The sequence below is a fragment of the Camelina sativa genome, chromosome 5 (assembly GCF_000633955.1).
Source record: "Camelina sativa cultivar DH55 chromosome 5, Cs, whole genome shotgun sequence".
Taxonomy (NCBI): Eukaryota; Viridiplantae; Streptophyta; class Magnoliopsida; order Brassicales; family Brassicaceae; genus Camelina; species Camelina sativa.
In genome coordinates, this window is record NC_025689.1 from 34253808 (window position 1) to 34273552 (window position 19745).

General features: G+C 38.3%; 6 protein-coding genes, 1 long non-coding RNA gene and 1 other non-coding gene across 43 annotated transcripts in view; 2 read left to right on the forward strand and 6 right to left on the reverse strand.

Moving 5' to 3' along the window:
* LOC104788540 overlaps positions 1 to 2091 on the reverse strand; it is an 18125-nt gene extending 16034 nt beyond the window's left edge. For 31 of the 34 annotated variants that reach the window (XR_768313.2, XR_002038358.1, XR_768315.1 and 28 more), the window contains exons 1-10: positions 1832 to 2091; positions 1627 to 1686; positions 1423 to 1487; positions 1228 to 1327; positions 933 to 1024; positions 800 to 850; positions 543 to 638; positions 336 to 429; positions 170 to 243; positions 7 to 64 (exon numbers count right to left, since the gene is read on the reverse strand). This is a non-coding gene — a long non-coding RNA (uncharacterized LOC104788540). Of the gene's footprint in view, positions 1 to 6; positions 65 to 142; positions 244 to 335; positions 430 to 542; positions 639 to 799; positions 851 to 932; positions 1025 to 1227; positions 1328 to 1422; positions 1488 to 1626; positions 1687 to 1831 lie in introns of those variants that run through there. The other 3 variants (XR_768326.1, XR_768316.1, XR_002038360.1) reach the window with 3 other exon arrangements.
* On the reverse strand, positions 3098 to 4740 carry LOC104788542 (GDSL esterase/lipase At3g62280-like). The gene is made up of 5 exons (XM_010514313.1): positions 4409 to 4740; positions 4145 to 4327; positions 3910 to 4073; positions 3507 to 3777; positions 3098 to 3413 (listed from the first exon to the last, which is right to left on the reverse strand). The coding sequence occupies exons 1-5, from the start codon at positions 4659 to 4661 to the stop codon at positions 3187 to 3189; spliced, it is 1098 nt and encodes a 365-aa protein (XP_010512615.1). The 5' UTR covers positions 4662 to 4740; the 3' UTR covers positions 3098 to 3186.
* On the reverse strand, positions 5078 to 5150 carry TRNAF-GAA. Its single transcript has one exon. It is a non-coding gene; the product is annotated as a tRNA-Phe (tRNA).
* On the forward strand, positions 5270 to 7221 carry LOC104788543 (ADP-ribosylation factor 1). Its single transcript, XM_010514314.1, has 7 exons — positions 5270 to 5375; positions 5803 to 5961; positions 6201 to 6271; positions 6416 to 6535; positions 6626 to 6744; positions 6885 to 6966; positions 7057 to 7221. The coding sequence occupies exons 2-7, from the start codon at positions 5814 to 5816 to the stop codon at positions 7060 to 7062; spliced, it is 546 nt and encodes a 181-aa protein (XP_010512616.1). The 5' UTR covers positions 5270 to 5375; positions 5803 to 5813; the 3' UTR covers positions 7063 to 7221.
* Positions 7637 to 10869, forward strand: LOC104788544 (DUF724 domain-containing protein 7-like). The gene is made up of 8 exons (XM_010514315.2): positions 7637 to 8304; positions 8389 to 8802; positions 8904 to 9155; positions 9335 to 9419; positions 9518 to 9666; positions 9737 to 9830; positions 9918 to 10022; positions 10115 to 10869. The coding sequence occupies exons 1-8, from the start codon at positions 7840 to 7842 to the stop codon at positions 10762 to 10764; spliced, it is 2214 nt and encodes a 737-aa protein (XP_010512617.1). The 5' UTR covers positions 7637 to 7839; the 3' UTR covers positions 10765 to 10869.
* On the reverse strand, positions 10985 to 14461 carry LOC104788545 (probable pre-mRNA-splicing factor ATP-dependent RNA helicase DEAH2). Of its 3 annotated transcripts, XM_010514317.2 has the most exons (7): positions 14035 to 14461; positions 13600 to 13802; positions 12443 to 13527; positions 11937 to 12062; positions 11601 to 11839; positions 11393 to 11511; positions 10985 to 11293 (listed from the first exon to the last, which is right to left on the reverse strand). In XM_010514317.2, the coding sequence occupies exons 1-7, from the start codon at positions 14311 to 14313 to the stop codon at positions 11167 to 11169; spliced, it is 2178 nt and encodes a 725-aa protein (XP_010512619.1). In that variant the 5' UTR covers positions 14314 to 14461; the 3' UTR covers positions 10985 to 11166. The 3 variants fall into 3 exon arrangements, 1 of the variants encoding a protein (XP_010512619.1); XR_002038362.1 differs by lacking the exons at positions 10985 to 11293; positions 11393 to 11511 and having other exon boundaries at positions 11803 to 11839; positions 11937 to 12177; XR_002038361.1 differs by lacking the exons at positions 10985 to 11293; positions 11393 to 11511 and having other exon boundaries at positions 11803 to 11839; positions 11937 to 12187.
* On the reverse strand, positions 14879 to 15858 carry LOC104788548. Its single transcript, XM_010514320.1, has one exon. It carries the CDS (start codon positions 15470 to 15472, stop codon positions 14879 to 14881), a length of 594 nt encoding a protein of 197 aa, XP_010512622.1. The 5' UTR covers positions 15473 to 15858.
* LOC104788546 (peptidyl-prolyl cis-trans isomerase G-like) lies at positions 15951 to 19066 on the reverse strand. The gene is made up of 6 exons (XM_010514318.2): positions 18941 to 19066; positions 18234 to 18551; positions 17679 to 18147; positions 17063 to 17364; positions 16416 to 16799; positions 15951 to 16250 (listed from the first exon to the last, which is right to left on the reverse strand). Exons 2-5 carry the CDS (start codon positions 18549 to 18551, stop codon positions 16440 to 16442), a joined length of 1449 nt encoding a protein of 482 aa, XP_010512620.1. The 5' UTR covers positions 18941 to 19066; the 3' UTR covers positions 15951 to 16250; positions 16416 to 16439.

A 19745-nucleotide genomic window follows, 5' to 3' on the forward strand; every position in this document is an offset into this window, starting at 1 on the left:
ACTTACAGAGAAAACAGAGAATTTTCCTCCATTCATTCTAGAGACCAAACCACATACCTCCGATCTGCACATTGAATAAGAAGATTACTATTGGTTGAGTAAACTTGAAAGAGAAGAAAGTAAAGAAAGGAAGAGAGGTAACTGAGATTAGTAATATCAGATTAGTTACAGAGAAAACAGAGCATTTTTCTCCATCGGAGGAAAAGGAACTTCATTCTTCAAACCAAACAACATACCTCCGATCTGCACATTGAATCAGAAGATTACTATTGGTTAAGTAAAGAAAGGAAGAGAGGATATAGAGATTACTTAGAGAGCAAGAAGAGAAATTTTACCATCGGAGGAAAGAATCAGAACCGTGAGCACGCCCCTCGGCCAAGTTTTTATAATGAAAGTTGCATTCATTCTTCAAATCATACCTCTCTGGATCTGCACAATGAATCAGAAATCAATCGTTAATTTTTATTAAGTCTGAAGAGACAACAAAAATCGCAAGTGTATAAATATTAAAATCCAAGTGAAAAGAAGATTCACAATAATACCTGCTTAGTTAGACACATCTTTTGTTAAAGCAATAGAAGATTCCTGTCTTCCTGTATGCAGGCTGGTTACTTGGCCAATGTTTAAAGATGAAAGTCCTGAAAGAGAAAGAAAAAATAATGAGTTCATGGTAGATTAACAAAACAGATTCATTAAGCTATGACCAATCTGTTCTAATTAAGTGAAGAAGACTAGAAAAAGGCATCATCATCATCGGTTACAATGGGAAGAAAGAGAGCCCTGAAACAACAAACAAAACCTTAAACAGTCTTGAGTCGTCTTCTTCATCATTCTTCAAACCATCTCTGATCTGCACATAATAGAATAAGAATTAGATGATAGAAACGCCAAAGTGAAAACACTAAAAACAAAAAAACCAAGAATATCAAAACCTTTATTACTTGGCTGTCGTCAAATCAGTCTAATACTTATGGTGTCGGGGCAGTGTGAGTCTTCTTCCTCTTCATCGTTGATTCAAACTGATCTGCACAAAGAGGGAAATTAGAAGAAACCATAGTTAGTTATCAAGTCTCTGAAAGTCCGAATTACATAATTCATACTTCAAACCATTGATCTGCACATAGAGAATTAAGAAGAAGAAGCATCGTTGGTTAAATTTGTAAGAGCCAAATTGAAAACCCTCAAAAGGAATCATCATCCGTAGTAATAATTGGGAAGAAAGTGAACCATTCTCTCGGTCTTCACTTATGGATTGTGGTGCTGATGATAGAAAGAAAACCCTAAGCAGTATTGAGTATCCTTCATCATTCTTCAAACCATCTCCGATCTGCACATATAAAAATTAGGAGAAACCATTGTTAGTTATCAAGTCTGAATTTAAACAACAACATCAATAAGAAATTCATAAAGAAGGTTGATTACCTGCTTAAAAACTCCTTTCGTCAAAGAAATAGAAGACGTCTCTGTGTGATCTGACGGGTTTGTTCCTGCAAGAGAGAAGAGAATAGATCAGTTAGCTTCTTAGTAGAGCAAACAAAACAGAGTCAATAAGCAAACTCCAATCCAAAAGGATTGCAAACAATATAAGAAGAAACAAAAGGATTTTGTTGAAGCGAAAGAATCCACCTCAAGGAGTCAAGAGTCTTCTTCTTCGTCTTCACCTTCAAAGTTCAAACCATGTCAGACCTGCACAACATATAATAAGAAACCATCATCGTTCGCTAGTTTACAAAAGTCTGAAAAATAGAAACCCTAAAAAAAAAAAAAAAAGAAATCCCCAAACCAAAATATTATGTAAACCCTAAAATAAAATCCCCAAAGTATGAATTACATCGTTTGGCGTTTATAATTGAAACCACGACCCGCAAATAGAGAGAATTAGAAGATGGTTTGTTGCGATGTCCGTTGTTGTTGTTTGAGTCATCATCAACACTAACCCTAATTTGTGTTCTTCCTCCTTCTTCAAAAATCATCATCGACGAGAGCGCTTGATGACGAGGGAGACCCAACGCCGTTAGCTAGAGAACGCTCTCTCTCTCTCTCACTCTCTCTCTCTCGCTCAAACTTTTTTTTTGTTTTTTTTTTTTTTTTTCTATTTGGTGAAGAAGAAGTATTGTTGAGATATTTATAAGAAATATCTGATATGGAAATATGGAAATTTTACTTTTTTCTATTTCTATACGTTATTGAAAGAAAAAGAAAAAAATGAAAATTAGGGAAAAACAAAATTTAGTTTTTGAACTATTAATGACCTTTGTAGAAGAACTATGATCGTTCCCTTCTAGAAGCATATGTTAACTTTTAAATACAACTCCTCTTAGGCTTGTATAACTACTAGAGTCCACCACTCCTTAATTTCACGAAGCCCAATTTAAAAGCCCAACTTAAAAGCCCACCAGAACTGATTCTTTGATTATCAAGATTCACAAAAATAATTGAGGGAGAGACACAAAAATTTGAGAGGCAAAAGAGAAAACACAACAGCATATCATAATTAGTTTTTGTCGACCATGATATGTATGTATTGTACAACAGTATATAACTAAAGCTAAACATTTCCTTGTATAAAACACTACTAATATAAGCCAAAAATAACTCAAAGTGGTAGGTCATTTTCCATCATTTCTAATGCTCTCTCTTTTACTCTTTACAACCTTCACTCCAACAACAACACCTTGCATTTCACATTATTATTATTTGTTTACTGTTTACTATTTTTATTTTTATTTTTTTATTTATGTTTACTACTTTTTTTTCCCCTGACCAAATCGTATACTAGATACATAAATATAGTACTCCATACGTAATTTATTATCTACTATAACATTTGTATATATATACATAGTCTAGGTTCAACGTATAGCACATAACAACAGGAGGAAAACTATAATAAAAGGGAAAACGAATTTTCAATTTGTAAGAAGACATGAAGCCAATAATGGTGATAATTGTGTGGCTCATAAAGTCATAGTTTGACTTGACACATTCACTTCATAGCGTAATCATTATTAGTCATCACAGTCCTTTCAATATATATATAGTTGGACGACCGATTAAGACAACACTAATTGAACGGCTAAGATTTTTCCATATATAAAACACATTGGTACTTTATTTTTCATTTTTATTAGTGAAGTGAAAGACAAACTTTACAAACCAAACCGGTTGGGTAAAGATTAATTTGTTCTACCAAAACCCGTCGAGGGAAATTTTTGGGTAAGAGTACCGATTTGTCAAAACCGCATCAACAACAAACCGGTTAGCAGCTTCGGTATAATGAACTCCATCCCATACAATAGCTTTGGTTACATTACGACAAATAGTTGAACCGGGTTGACCACAAGTTGCTTTCCGATCGTAGTTGTTGGGCCTTCCTCCATAACCGCAACAAGCCATTAACGGATCCACAAATCCTGAAACTCGCATTACCAAATAAACCGATCAAAACCGGTTTCGCATTAGCAATTAAAAATCAGATGCATTAGATTAAAGCGATCGATACGCACCGTATCGATTGAAATCGGCGGAGAGTTTGTACTTGATGGAGTAAATATCAACGTAGACGAGAGTGACGTCTTTGAATTGGGACCTCAGTTCGTTGCAGAGACTCAAGAGTCCTTTGTTGAAAGCTGTTGCAACTTCGTTGTGTACCCGGAAACAACCAATCGGGTCAAGATCTGATTCGTTATGCGGGTAAATCGCCAATTCTTTGGGTGCACAGCCCAATGGGCCTGTGTTATGTACCCAAAACTTCCTCCCTCCGTATAAATATACGGTCTTTAGTAAACAATACACCAAATTACAAAATCAGCCGTAATCTTCTAATATTGAAAACATATGTTTTGGGACGAACAACAATTTACGTATATGTAAAAAATCTAAAAGATACGTGGAACAAATAAAAGTTACCTGTATGACTTTCTTAATCTCTAGAAGCATGGAAGGTATTTTTTCGACAACGGGTGTATACGTTAAATTTGAATCGTATAGAGCAAGTAAAAGATCATTTTGTCCAATATCGATCATGTACAATGCATTTTTATATCCATTTTCGTCAATAAGATCTCTTCTCCCTGTCAACATGAACACATATATCTTCTAAGTAATATATTGATATAAACTGTTAGAGTGACATTTCAATTACCGGAAGAGATAAGTTCTTGAGAACGGTTTTTGAAGTGGACGAACTGGCGGATTTGAATGGCTAGAGGGAAGGAAAAAACAGGAAGAGCGGTGGCTCCCGAGACTGCGAAATTGACTCCTCTTTTGAAGTTTGGTGAGAGTGAATCCAAATATGGACTCAGATACGTCATCTTTAAATGTTCACCTAAATCATACATATATCCAACCAACTTCCTCTTTTAAATTCACACGTATGTGTACATACAGATATAGAAATGGGACTCACAGAAGAAGTCAACGATGAGTCGACCGTCCCCGAGACGACCAGTGCCTCTATGGAAGAAGGTAATGCCATGAGGGAGTCCAATAGGAAGACCAACGCCAGCAAGAACTCCACCGGTGTCGGAGTTAGAGTCGCCGAAGTTTATCAATATAGGTTTCTTGTTTGATTTGGAACTGTTTACTGAGTTAGAGCAAACCAAAAGAGATAGACATAAAGTTAGGAAGAAGCATCGTAGAGAAGGAACAGCGTAATCCATTTCGTTTGAATTATTGCTGTCTAGAAATTTTTAATCAGATTCAAGATCTAAGCTTCTTTTTTTTTTATACTGTATATGTATAGCCATGTCTTTAGCTTAGAAAGTCAAATTCTTTAATTGTAAGTCAATAATTATAAATGTTTAACTATATGCTAATACTATTTCAAGTTGCATTATATAATCCTAAAAGCGATGTTAAAAATAACCCCAATCAAATCTTTAGATCCGATCGGCTATGATTTCAAAGGTTTGTCAAAATTTGTTGAGTATTAAAATGATTCCGTACAACTTGTAAATTACATATGGTTAATATGGGCCAACGTTTTAAAATTCGTGTTTTAATATGGGCCTAATTATAATCTTTTATCCAGCCCATTAGCAGAATGCGAATTAAACAAAAAAAAAAAATCAAATTATGCGGTGAGCGTGGATCGAACACGCGACCTTCAGATCTTCAGTCTGACGCTCTCCCAACTGAGCTATCCCCGCAATTTGTTTAAATAAACCAACTTACACATAATATTAAAACTTTACAATTGACGACGGGAAGAAATAATTCTGATTTTTTTTTTTTTTGTTTGGCAATAAGTAGAGAATTGTTGCGTTCCACGAATCTCCTCTCACGTTCGAAGACCATTCTTCTTTGTTCTTTGGACGACCATCGGCGACAGTGTAAGTCTAGGTCTTCTTCTTCGGCGTTGCTTATTTTCACCGGTAAGTCTTGGCTTCTTCGACGAATCTCTATCCCTCTCTCTCTCGCTCTCTATTTGCTTACTCGATCGTCTGTTTCGATTATTTATCTCGCGATCGTGATTCCTCGTCACCAGATCTGTGCGTATTCGTCTGATTTCTATATGGATGTGACATGATTTTGTGTGATTCATTTGGGATCATAGATCTGTATATCTGCATGCTTGTTATACAAAGTGATCTAGATTTGTTCTTTTTTTGTTCAGATCGGGTGTTCACCTGAATTTTAAATTTAGATCTCTCTTACTGTTTAATCATGTTGTTTGTTTGATCGATACATCGTGATACGAATGAGATCCGAGTGAATTTGTTATTTTGAATCTGTGTGAATGCTGCAAATGAGTATGTGTTTTTAGACTGAAGATATAATGTGGAAACAACACTGTAACAGGGCTTGAAAAAATGGGGCTGTCCTTTGGAAAGTTGTTCAGCAGACTCTTTGCTAAGAAAGAGATGCGTATCCTGATGGTTGGTCTCGATGCTGCTGGTAAGACTACGATCCTGTACAAGCTCAAGCTTGGAGAGATCGTGACTACGATTCCAACCATTGGTGAGTTTCTTACTTTTTGCATCTTCTTTCTCGCATGTAATTATGGGAAATTGACACATTGTTATTGCAAGGGATTATGGTGGAATTCTAATTTGGATGTTGTTGATTAGACAGTTGCAATTTAGTATGTGTACTTGTTAAAGGGTTTTCATCTCTGACTCATGGTTTTGGTGTATGATTAACAGAGTGAGTACTTAATTTTTTAGTTCAGTTGAATTGACAATACTGGTTTTTGCTAGGTTTCAACGTGGAGACCGTTGAATACAAGAACATTAGCTTTACCGTGTGGGATGTCGGGGGTCAAGACAAGGTATTGTTATTACATTTTCCTTTACCAGCGTTCTGAAATTACTTAAGCTAAAATCCCTGATTCTCAATGAACTGCCCCATTTTGCTGAATGACACTCTCGCTATCTTAATATAACATTAATTTTGTTTCAATTGCTCAATTCAGATTCGTCCATTGTGGAGGCATTACTTCCAGAACACCCAGGGACTAATCTTTGTGGTGGACAGCAATGATCGTGACCGTGTTGTGGAAGCTAGGGATGAGCTTCACAGAATGCTGAACGAAGTAAAAAACACAAACAAATATCTCCCTCACCCTCTCTAGTTACATGATGAAGCAAGTACTCATCATATTGTTTCCTTTTGACTGTTGCAGGATGAATTGAGAGATGCTGTGCTTCTTGTTTTTGCTAACAAGCAAGATCTTCCCAATGCGATGAACGCCGCTGAGATAACTGACAAGCTTGGGCTTCACTCTCTCCGCCAACGACACTGGTGAGCCAAACAGAACTAAACCAAATCCATTGATTAGTCAAACCAGATACCTTTTTTTTTTTTTGGTCAAGTCAAACCAGATACCTAAGCCGTAACATTGATAGCTTAAAGAACTAAATGTTATATCATCAATTGAACAGGTACATACAGAGCACATGTGCTACCTCCGGAGAAGGGCTTTATGAGGGACTTGACTGGCTCTCTAACAACATTGCAAACAAGGTATATAAAAGTTCACAGCTTTTCAAATCTATTAGCGAAAAACTGATTGTTAAAGACTAAAACTAAATGCGTGATTTAAATCAAATGCAGGCTTAGGGGAGAGCAATATCCAATATGTGGTTTGGTTTTTTTTTATTCGAGGAGAGTCCTGTCTTCTTCTATCGTCTCTCTTTTGTTATTTCGTCTCAAACTTATATCATCACTTCATACTTTGTTCTTCGCTCTCAATAATTCACAAGTTTTTTTTCTTCTTCATCCTAAAATTCAGACGCTTATAAAATTTGTGCCCAATTTCGGCGGATATTCCAATTTCGCTTAGGTTCTTCATTTATTAAATTGATTTATATAATTTCGAAATTTCAACAGGACTGAATCCGTACGATAACAAAATGAAGTTAATTTTATAAAAATTTGCGGTTTAAGTAGAAATTTTCGTTTCAGAGAAAAAGTCTAGTAGAATTATTTTTTACAGAAAATTCCAAGTTATAACTGATCCACAAATCGGATTGGATGAACGGCAGCACTAATACTAATACAAACAGCTACAATTCCCGATTTGATCACAATTAATTACGTTGTAAGAAAAAACCATACACGGAATTATTAATTACTTCACTAAACTACCATAATAGAGATCTTCCATTACCTTATTAATGCACTAATAGGATCTTACCAAAAACACACACACACTCAAAATCTTACTAATCTTAGCGGCATTTTTTCAAGGTTTCACCAGAGCTCTCTCTCTCTCTCTCTCTCTCTCTCTCTCACTTTTATTTTAGGTCGTCTTCTAGGGTTCTTTCTTTCTGGTGAAGACGAGAGAGAGACTAGTTTTTGTTTGCTTAGGGTTTTTTTTTTTTTCAGAGGGAAGACATGTTGAAAACTACGGGAAGAAAAGAGAAACTTTGCATATCTAAAGGTTCTGAAATCGAAGTCTCTTCTTGCGAGTATGATGAGTATGTTACTGGAACTGTATGGTATCGTGTCATACTCGAAGAGAATCTAGCTAAATCGAAGCGGAAGAAGCTCTCTGTTCGTCACTTGGATCCTCTCCTCAAAGAAGACTACTCTCCTCCGTTGATACGAACCACCGTGCATCGTTTGATTCGTCCACTCCCGCCTCCGGATCCGTTTCCAGATGTCGATTTTGAGGAAGGTGACGTCATAGACGCTGCATATAGAGGTGGTTGGTGGTCCGGTTCGGTGATTCAAGTTTTGGGGAATCGTCGTTTCTTAGTGTATCTCAGATTCGAACCTGATGTAATCGAGATTGAACGGAAGGATCTGCGTCCACATTTTGTTTGGAAAGGTGATGAATGGTTCCGATGCGTGAAACAAGTAAGTCTCTTTCGTTTCTCTTCATTGATGTTTTGATTCAACACTTATAAGTAAAAGGAATCCTCTTTTTTGTTGTTGTTGAAGCAATTGATTGAGTCAGAGTTTAGCGCTGGGAAGTCTGTAGAAGTTAGAACAAAGGTGGCCCATTTGGGGGATGTTTGGGCTCCGGCTGTAGCTATTAAGGAGAACGACGATGGGAAATTACTTGTGAAGTTGAAGGCTTTGAGTGATGAAAAGGTCGACTGCGACAAGATTAGCTTTCCTTATATCAAAATCCGACCTTCACCACCGCCTTGTGGGTTAAGAGATTACAAGTTGATGGAGAATGTGGATGCGCTTGTCGAGTCTGGTTGGTGTCCTGGTGTTGTTACTAGAGTTCTTTCTGGGAAGAGTTACGCAGTGTTTTTGGGGCCAAACAAGGAGAGTAAAGAGTTTAGCCCCTTGCAGTTAAGACCTTCTATAGAATGGAAAGATGGAGTTTGGCATGAAGAAGAAAAGGTAGTCACTTTCTTTTGTTACATAAAACACCATTGTTGTGTGTGTTCATCTTTTGGGGGCAAAGTACATTGAAATCAGGTTTTGTGTTCCAAATTTTTTAGGTTTCAGATAGCGAAAAAAGTTCCCATGCAGTTGAAGAAGAAACAGCTGCTTCAACCCGCATAAGGGTAACTGTTCGAACTCCCTTGAGAGAGAAGACAGCTTTGGCTACGGGAATAAAATTAACGGCGACACGCTCTTCTAATGCTGCTATGCAGAATCCTCCTCCTGTCTCTACCAATGGAGGAGATGTTGAAGAGGCTGGTAAAGTATCTGTCACTGTGACTGAAGTACCGCACTCTGAAACTGTTGCTGTGAGTTAGATATTTCCTCTCTGTACATCTCTATCTTAAGTTGCACTCTACTTTAACAGTCCTAAGTTGAATCAGTGTGTTAAAAACTTTCAGAGAATTGAACTTGTTTGAAGCCATCTTTCTCCAGTGACATGTATTGGGTAATAATAACGGTTAAATTTGTGTGTTTTCTGGAGCAGTTACCTAGAGAATTAGGGAGTAATTTGGCTGATGTTGTGATGAATGAGAACACTCCAGTCACAAGCCAACCGGAGAAACCAGCAAGTAAGTGTTATGAAGTTCTTTACCTACACGTGTATGATGGTTATTCTTATTGGAAGTTGTTCGTGTCATAAATTGAACCTTCGTGTTACTGTTTCTAGCAAAAGAGTTTTACTCATCGGTGGTCCTGGGCATAGCTGCAGCTACTTTGACGAAACCAGCAGTCAAAACACAAGGAAAAACATCTCCGAGGAAGAAACTTCAGGCAATGAAGAATCAAAACTCTACAAATGATTCTGTTGGAGAGAAGGTGAAAGTTAGTTAGTCGCACTGTTAAACATCGCACTTTGCCGGTCATTCATCCTATTGATTCTACGCAGGCACCTGAGGAGACGAAAAACAGAGAGAGTGTTAATAAGAGGAAAAGAGGACAGCCACGTAAGTTCATAAGCACAGAGCCTAAGCAAAAGACTGGTATGTTGTCTTTAACTTTAGTGGATAAGTTAGCGGCATTTGTTTGTTGCAATCTTGAAACATTCTTGGCATTATAATAACTTGTAGGTGTGGCTGGTAATGGTTCAAAGGCTGCGGCTATTGAACTTTCCGATATGACTGATGATAATAGGCCTCTCGCTTCATGGATCCACGGTGGAAACTCGTCATCAGGTATGGCTGGATTATACGTCTTTTAAACAATTGATGCTCTTTTTAGCTTTCAGTTCTCATTGTTTTGTGTTTCCTTTCATCTTATCCCTCAGGGCAATCCGTATCTCCGACTCCTGATCCAGGGCTTAATTCTATTGTGGAAAAGCATGTCCCTGTTATGGAAACTCCCCCAGCGAGCGAGTCCACAATGGTTCTGCCATTTGTAAAGAAGTCACCGCTCTGGAAAGTCCTTGAATCAATGGAGGTCTTCGAAGCAGTGCCACAGCGTCCACATTTCAGTCCACTGCTAGAGAGCGAAGAAGAGTTTCGTGAAGGAGACGCCATTGGTACAATGGTGAAGTTCACTGCGCTGTTAGAGAAAGTAAAGAATCTACAAGTCGACGATCCAATAAGCTCTATTAAAAGGATCGACGAGTGTTTTCTCAAACTAGAGAAACACGGGTTCGATGTTACAACACCTCGGTCTCGGATCTCCAAGCTTGTGTCCATAAAAGAAAGCCAGACATCGGCGTTGGAAGAATTAAAAGCTGTTGAGGAAAAGATCACAGAGAATGACAATAAAAGAAGGAAGTGTGAACAAGATATTGTTGAATTGCAGAGACAAGAAGTGTTGATGAAGGAAGCGAAAGTGGCACTAGACAAGGAGATAGCTCTGATGCAGTCTCATGCTGAGGTTCTTGACCAACAGGTTCAGAATGTAGACCAGGAGTTTTGGGCAATTGTCACTGCCCCATGGAAATAAGCTAGCTGTAGATGAAAGGTGTTTAAGACTAATCGAGTGCTCTGTATGTTCGCAGAACACATACTTTGACTAAATTAAGTGGAACTGTCTCGAACGCATTTCTCTTTCAGATTTGTCAAATCACATCTGAAAGTCATAAATCCTCCTAAATCGTTAAATATTAGTAGTCAATCACACCTGAAAAACTAATTATAAGATAATCGTGAAAGAGACAAAGCAATGGGAATATTTGTAGCTCTTAAAAGGAACAAACATTTTGAGTAAATGCAAATAACTGTTTCAACTCAACACCTACAGAAACGATAATCACTAGAATCTTTTTGGTCAACAAGAAATTATAATTTAAGGACATGATTCTTATGGATTGGTTCTACTTGGACATATGAGAATATGATTCACCTTTCACTTCCTGTTCTTGCTCTCATCCTTCTCCCTTTCTCTCTTCTTATAAAGCTTCTCGAGGACACGTTTGGCTTCGCAGTTGGGAAAGTTTGAAAGATCGTAGTAATCACGAGCAACATCTACTAGCCTGTGAATCCACATGGCAAAAGGAAAAATTTATCAGAAACGAAATCGTCAACGAGATAGTAACCAAAGAAAACAAGAAAAGGAAATGTAAGAAGTTTACCATTCACCGCGAATATCTGTCACAGTTCTGATGAAATTCCGGGTGGTCAAAACATATTCGTTGTAGATTACCCACTCAGGTTTGTGATCCAAGCAATTTGATGGATGCAAATGAACCACCTGCCAACCATGAGTTTAACCATGTGATTAAAAACAAGAGAAAAAAGTTAAACGGAAACAACAATATAAACTGAATTTGTTTGACATACTTGGTTGTCTTTGACTGTCAAGTAATGCCCTGTGCGTTCTAAGTGAGCCACTTGCATGAAATAACCAGATAGCATGGCCTTCCTTATGTTGATGTAGTAGTCACGGCTGTTAAAATCAGTGCTGCACATCTTCAGGTTGAACCTTGACATTATCCGGACTAGCTGCTGTCTAACATTGTCTGCTGATTTCATCGCTCTATTGTTGATGAAGTTTTCATAGCACCAATTTGGATCTTCATCTGTGAGAATTTACATGACCAAGTTAGTTACGGTGATTTTAATTGTCTATAGCAACTACAAACAAAAGAGGAAGAGAAAAAAGGGATAATCACTTACTGTTTTGCTTATAAGCGTGGTAGACGTTCAACAATGTGAGGTGATCTCCATCAATGTGTCCAAACCTAGCTTTAGCTTCATCTGCTGCTTTTTGAGCCTCTCTAGGCCGAATAAAGCAATTCGGTACTAGAGAAAGAATTGGTATATATAATAACAGAAGAGGTCCATGGAAGAGGTCAGCAGATGCATAGAGGCGATGAGACTGATACCATTTGCTTCATGAGAGAGAATAACTGAGAAACTGCAACTATCTGCATCAGCACTTACTTAGGATACCCCTAACCATGGGTATGCAGAACCCAGACTAGCGACTGCTGATGACAACCTAACTCTAATGCATAATTCTAAATGACAATCATACATATGGAAGAAAAAGATGAGTTCTAATGCACATTAGACACTAGTTGCAGAATGGAAACTGGTAGCAAGTTTACGCCTACCCTTAACTACATACCTAACCCGAGCTAGCAAAAGAACAACAACAAAGAAAAAAGTAAGGGGGTTACCTGATAGCATGGCTGAAACTGAGAGAATCTCGTTCGAGCAATTGAATTCAGGACTGACTATGAGCATCTTTGCCATCTGTGGATCCAATGGGAACTCACTCATTATCTCACCTGTCTTTGTCAAGTTACCTTCATCGTCCAGTGCTCCCAAGTAATTCAAAACTTCCAAGGCTCGCATCAGCGTTTCAGGAGCAGGGGGATCCATAAAATCGAAGTGCACCAAGTCATCAATACCCAGTTTTTTCAAGGTCAGAACTGTGTTTGCAAGGTTTGATCTCAATATTTCTGGATAGGTCTGCGGTTGCAAGTCATTATTGAAACTCTTCTCTGTATAAAGCCTGAAGCATTTTCCAGGCCGTGTTCTACCAGCACGACCAGATCTCTGGTGAGCACTTGCCTTTGAAATCGGGGATACCAACAACGACTCTACACGGATTCTTGGGTTGTAAACTTTTTGCTTAGCAAAACCAGGGTCAATGACGTAGACAATCCCATCAATGGTTAGGGAAGTCTCAGCAATGTTAGTGGAGACAACAATCTTCCTCCCAGGAGGACCACCTTCAGTTACCGGCTCTGGAGCAGGATCAAAAATCTTCTGCTGCATGACAGGTGGAAGAGTAGAATACAGTGGCACAACTTTAACAGGTCCAACCTGATCCCCAAGATTGCCAACGTCTTTATTGATTTTGCGGCAAGCATCTTCAATCTCCTCCTCCCCAGTTAAGAAAACAAGAATATCACCAGGTGGCTCACACGTGTGGATCTGGACAACAGTCCTAATCGCAGAATCAAGATAGTCCCTTTCAGGCTCCTGAGTGTAGAAGATCTCAACTGGATGAAGCCTACCAGGAACTTTCATCAGAGGAGCACCGCTAAAATACTCCTGAAACTTTTCAGCTTCTAGAGTAGCACTCATCACAACTAACTTAAGATCAGGTCTATTTTTCAACACTTCTTTCAGAAGACCAAACAGCACATCTGTGGCTAGAGTTCTCTCGTGGGCTTCATCGAGAATAATCACTTTGTACCTCTCTAGGAGCGGATCCGCCATTGCTTCTCTCAGGAGCATACCATCAGTCAAGTACCTGGGTCATAGTGAGATTAGATACAAGTACACAAGTAGATAAAATCATAAAGAATGAGAAACAAATGCTTACTTCAGAACAGTTCTGGGGCTACTGCAGTCCTCAAAACGGATGCTGTAACCAACTTCTTCCCCAATAGTAACATCCATCTCTTCAGCAACACGACGAGACACAGACATGGCTGCAACTCTACGAGGCTGTGTACATCCAACCAACCACTTCCTACGCTTATCAGAAGTTTCAGCATCCACAGCATCTATAACAAACTGTGGGATCTGTACCAAAAAAAACAAAACTTTCACAATTAGCTTTTCATTCTCTGAAACATCATTCCTCTAATAAGCCAACTAGTTGATCCAATTCAAAGTATGAGAAGAAGAAGAAAAGATGAAAACTTTTAAATCATCTCCAATTAAATCAAACCAAAACACTTATCATCATTCCTCTAATAAGCCAATTAGATGAATCAAATTCAAAAAGTATGAAAAAGGTGAAAACTTTTTTTACCTGAGTAGTTTTACCACTACCGGTCTCACCGACAAGAATAAGGGTTTGATTGCTGTTGAGAGTTTTGAGGAACTCTTCTTTCTGAAGCCAGACAGGTAAAGTCTTCCGTTTCTCAAGAATGTCGTAATACCTCTGGGAATAAGGCTTACCGTTCCACTTATTGACAAGACTGCTGATTCCGGACTCGGGAAGACCATTGATTTTGGTGTTCTTTGACGCAGCCGATGGATCGTCCATAACGTCGAACAAACTAATTTTCCTCTTTCTCTCTGTACCCATATCCCTTTACGAACGAACGTAAGAGAGATAGAGCAGAAGAACGAAGAGAATGGAAAATTTTATGAAAGCTAAAGCTAGGGTTCGGCAGCGCCTGATTTATGAGAAAGAGAGAGAGAGAGAGAGGCGGCTTTAAGTTTTTCTTATAATTTTCAATTTCACCCTACATCTTAACAAAAGATCTTATACCTCCCTCAAATTATTAGAAATAAAGAGCCCAAGTGTTCGTTACGTGGGCTAGTATAAATTATAATAGGCTTGTGATAAGTTTTAAAGTGTCAGGCCCAGCCCAATATTTAACGATTTTGTTTGGGAGTGGTGTGACAAGATCAACCCCTTTGGTAGCTCCAACGTTGTGAGAATTGTCAGAGTTGTACTTGAGAAGTTACGACCACTTTTCCAAATATTAGACTTTTGTGGCCTAATGGATTTTAAGATGGGTGACAAAATTTTCCATTATTGCAATTGCAAACACTTCACGAACATAACAAGAGAAAACAAAGGAGAACAAACAGACGGTTTAACACAAAAAAAAATAAAAAATAAATATAACAGACTCCTTGAAGTCTCAATGGAGAGTTTCTATAATCATATCCCCAACTTCGAAAGCCAAGTCAGCATTCATTGTTGCATGGATGATCTGATTCTCGCTAAGACTGCTAGTGTCCCAATCTTCACAGATAGTTTCTGTTATTGGTTTCTTAACCGTGAAGTATGGCTGGAAAGTAAGCTTTATATCACCAGGAGACTTGCTCAACAAGGTCCACGACGAAGGACCGATATCAACGGCACTCTTGCAGGTCAAACCACACTGACTCTTAAGCATTTCCAAAGCCTTACTAATACCTACACCCATGAAAGTGTATTCTGGGAGATTGAGGAAATTGGTGAGAGAAACGGGAGGCTTATTACCACGTACATTACGAAGCGGGATTATTAGGCAATTCTGGCCATCACAGAGCTGGAGAACCACGAGTCTGCTCTCCGGAGGGTGATCTATGTCACCTTGTAAAACCGATCGTTCTGTATCCAGACCGATGATTTTGTTCTTGTTTTTGTCATTAGACAGGAATATCCGCACATGATCAGTAATGTCGCTGTCATTTCTAGCCACTGTCACCCTGACGCTTGCATATCCAACTTGTACAATGGATGTAGACATTTCTGAAAGAAAAGGAGAGAAAGGGGATAGGTAGGGTAAAGCTTGGGAGATGCGTCTGTCTTTATAAAGGCGTAAAGGGAATAACAAAAGTCGCGTCGCACCTTTGGAGACGAAAATGAAGAGTCGATAGTTATTTAATTGCTGCAACGGCATGAAATTATTACGACCCTTTTGGATTCACGAGGCATATTTATGTCACCACATTAAGTCTCTATACCAAGCGCTCTATATCTGTAGTGGGAAGTGCAAAAGTTGCAACCTTTATAGAGGAAAACGAAGAGTCAAAACTTAACTAATGCATAGACATTTTGGGTTCACGAGGGAACAATGTCACCACATTAGTGCAACTTTGGAATTATCAAATAAAGTCTCTCTCTCTGCGACGTGAGCTCTTGGAAAGCTAAGAACTTTGGAAACCATGGCCAGACATTATTCATTTTGACAGAAGTAAAAGAGAGATTCCCAATTTAAACAGATCTTAAAGAAAATAATATGTCTAAAGGACGAAATGGTTTTATCACTACAATTTTTAGAATGTAAAATGACAAACCAAGGAGAAACAGATAGCTAGCAATCACAGGTGTTCTTTTTGCATAGACGAGGACGGTATTCAACATTGCCAGATATGAGACTGACTCACCATCAAGGAACAACCCTTTGTTTGCGCATTGTCTCCAAGTTACATTATGTGTACAAACCTAATCAGAATTCGGATTACCTACCACATATTTGGAGGTGAGATTTGGACTCGTTTGTCGTAACCCATATTCAGCAGACCCTGAAATTTTCCAAATAACGTTTTAGGCCAAAAAGTAGAGAGAGACAAAGATAAGACTCTTCAAGAATCCACAATTTACACTTCGATCTGCCACTCAATCACAACCATAAACTCCAAGAACAGCACATTACTAACTTTCGTCTTCATAAGGGAGAAACAACTTACCATACATAATTCGGTTACGATGGTCTAATAACGATTGTAGGCTTTTCCATAGTCCTCACGTCTCTGGCGTTGGAACCCGGTACCATAATTGCTGTCTTGATTCCTTGAGGGATAGTTTTTTACATGGTTTGGATATCTTCCCTGGGAATCCATTGGCACATTGTTTCCACCATAGGGAGGAGGATTGGCAGAGTATCCATCATCAAACTCTGCATAAGGAGGAAACTGTCTATAGTTACCATAACTCAAACCAGAGTTTTGCTGCCGTGATTGCTGTTGACGTCTCTGAGCATCGAGTTGAAGGAATTCGTCCCATTGTTTAGCATTCATACCCCTTAGCCCAGCCAGTTTCTTCATGTAACTCTCTCTCAGTTCCCGGATTGTCTATAAACTCGCACAAATTGATGTCAGAAGGTGAAGTTCTTCAAACAGAATTGCATTTCACTAGGAGACTGGGGACTAAATTACATTTGGAGAGATCCGCTGTCATCCAAATACTATGAGCAACTAAAATGAATAAAGCATGAAACTTTCATAGTTGAAACTCCTAGGAATTGCGATTTCTGAGGTGATAGATAGAATTCAATCCAGCCTATACTCTCGGTTTTGAATCTAAGATGAACACATTCAGTCACTGGATCTCTTACCTCACGATGCTTGATGTTCTCCTCATCTTCTTCCTTATCACGTTTCTTTTCAAGCTCCATTGCATCCCTCGTATATTCCAATTCTAGTTCTTCTAACGACTGTGGGAAAGGAGGCCGTTCAAACTGTTGACTCACCTGAATGTCGCTGGAGCCACCCATTCTCTCTTGATCCCATCTTTCAGACCTATAACCACTCACCTCAGACTTTTGCCTATCATACGGTTTATCCCATCCACTATAACGTGGTCTCCCTGGAGATTTTGAATGTGTGGAACGACTCCGACCTCTGTCACTACCATAAGCTTCATAAAACGAATAATAATGTTAACTGCCTGACCACGAGACTAAACGAAAGGTTATGGCTACAGTAAGACACATGATCTCCAACTTCAATCAGAGAGAAGATCGAGCAAAAGTTTAGTAAATAATTTATTTACTTTGGTACTGTACAAAATGCTTTGAACATAAGGACTTACCTTTTGGCTGCAAAATAAAGATAAGGAAAGGACATTATCGGCCAAAAAAAGGCCGGAAAAAAGACCAATCAACTTCCTTAAAGACAAGACTAAAAAGAGACAATAACCAGGTTCTCTAAGGTATCCTATCCTGTCCCTACCTTGTGGTGATCCTCGGTAAACATTTCGCTGATTCTCACGAACACGATTCTCTTCGTGCACACGATAATCCACAAACTTATCCTGCCTTCCAGAACGCTCTGAGAAACTTGATGATGAACCATGTGATGGCAGGTGCTGTCCTTGAGGTTCAGAGTTTCGACCACGTGGTGGACCAACAGAAGTTCTCCTAGGTGACCTGGATCTACTCCTGTGAGAAACAGAAGAGCTTTTCATCTCACCATCCTCCTTAACCTTGTGAACAGCATCAACACCTTTCCTCAAGATTAATCTGTCCTTGCCACTGACAATTATGAACTTATCATCCATTTTAATCTTGCAGCCGGTCTCCCTTTCAATCCTTTCAATAACTTTCTCCGTAAACAAATCCCTTACATTCTTGTCCCTAGCTGGTACCCTTTCAAAGAATTCTTGTGACTTCCTATTAGCACCAAGTGTTGATGGACATCCCTAACATATGTAACAAAGATGAATGATGCAACGTTCAGAAAGACAACACATATGATGTATAAACACTTAAAAAGGAGTTAGCTTACCTGAGTAAAATGACCAGACTCGCCACAAATTTTACAAATCATTTCTTCTTCTTTTCTCTTCTTCCAGTTCCTCTCAGTAGCTTTTGACTTAGCCTCCCAAACCTTAGCTTCTCGGCTAGTGAAATCAGTTGGTACAGAATTAGGGTCAGGTAGTTGCTCTTCTTCATCACATCTTTCTTCTTCAGACCGTTGTTTGATAATAGGTTTGTCTTTTTCTTGGGTAGTGTTGTTGGTGACAGTACTTGCAGGACCAGTATACTCCTTGTAGATTTCACTAAAGTCATCATCAAGCTCTGGGTCCGATCTAGTGCTTTCCATCTGCAAAATTTAAACACAAGTTTCAGTTTCAATTCCCAGTTTCATTGTCGTTTCAGACAATGATTCAATCAAGAGTTTCATTCATCCATAAAAGTATCAATTTGAAGACTCTATAACTAAGAAAGACGCCACATTTTTGCATAAGACACATAACTATGAGAGATCTTCATTGACTCAATACGATTTAACCTTAACTAAACAAAAAGGTGCCAGCTTTCATAGTGATAAACAAAAACTGTGTGAGAATTCGAATAACCCTGTTACCAAACTCGCTGATTGTCACAGATGTAAAAGCTCAATGCGACCAAACTAAGAGCGACGGAGAAAAGAGAAGAATAAGAGTATATACCTAAAAAAATATCAAGAATTAGGGTTTTATCAAATCATACCTTGCGAGGTGCGAATCAATGGCGACCCAATTTCTCGAAAACGAGAAGGAAGATGCTGTAACGAACGAGACAAATTAGGGTTCCAGTGCCTTTTGAGAACTGAAATTGACAACTTCCAAAAGTTTAGTTTTTATTTTTCCTTTTGAACCTTTAATTTCTGTAAATAATAAATATACCCTCACCTAAACGGCGTCGCTTTATGTTTTCACGTTTTGTTCATAAACGGCGTCGCTTTTATCTATCACACATTTTTTTATGAGTATATGCAGTAGATAGCACAAGATCACCACAGAGAGTGTTCTCTCTCTTCCATCGCAATTACAATTATATACATTTCAAATATTACATGTGATTTATTTAAATATCATATCATTTTTTTTTTTCACATATTCTCTTCTCTCATGCATTCTTTCCTTCTTTCAGTTCTCTCTCTCTCTTCTTTTCCCTCATGTCCATTCACCATGAAACATCTGTCATTTTATTTCTTTTTTCTCTTTCTCTTTCACTAACTCTTTCTATTTTCTCTCATATCCACTCACCTTGGAACTTCTGCTATTATTTTTTGGAACATGCTATTTCTTCGAATTACATGCAATATTAGTTAATTTCTCTTTTTAATATGTTACTTTTTAATATAACACGGTATTTTTATATATTGAATGTTTTTTAGTTTAATATAACATGTTATTTTAAAAAATCTCATGAATTATTCATTCTTTCTAATCTAACATTAAAACAAAATAGGATAATTATGTCTTTTCACTCCACAATAAACGTGGACCCAGTGGTATTTTCCTATATAAAA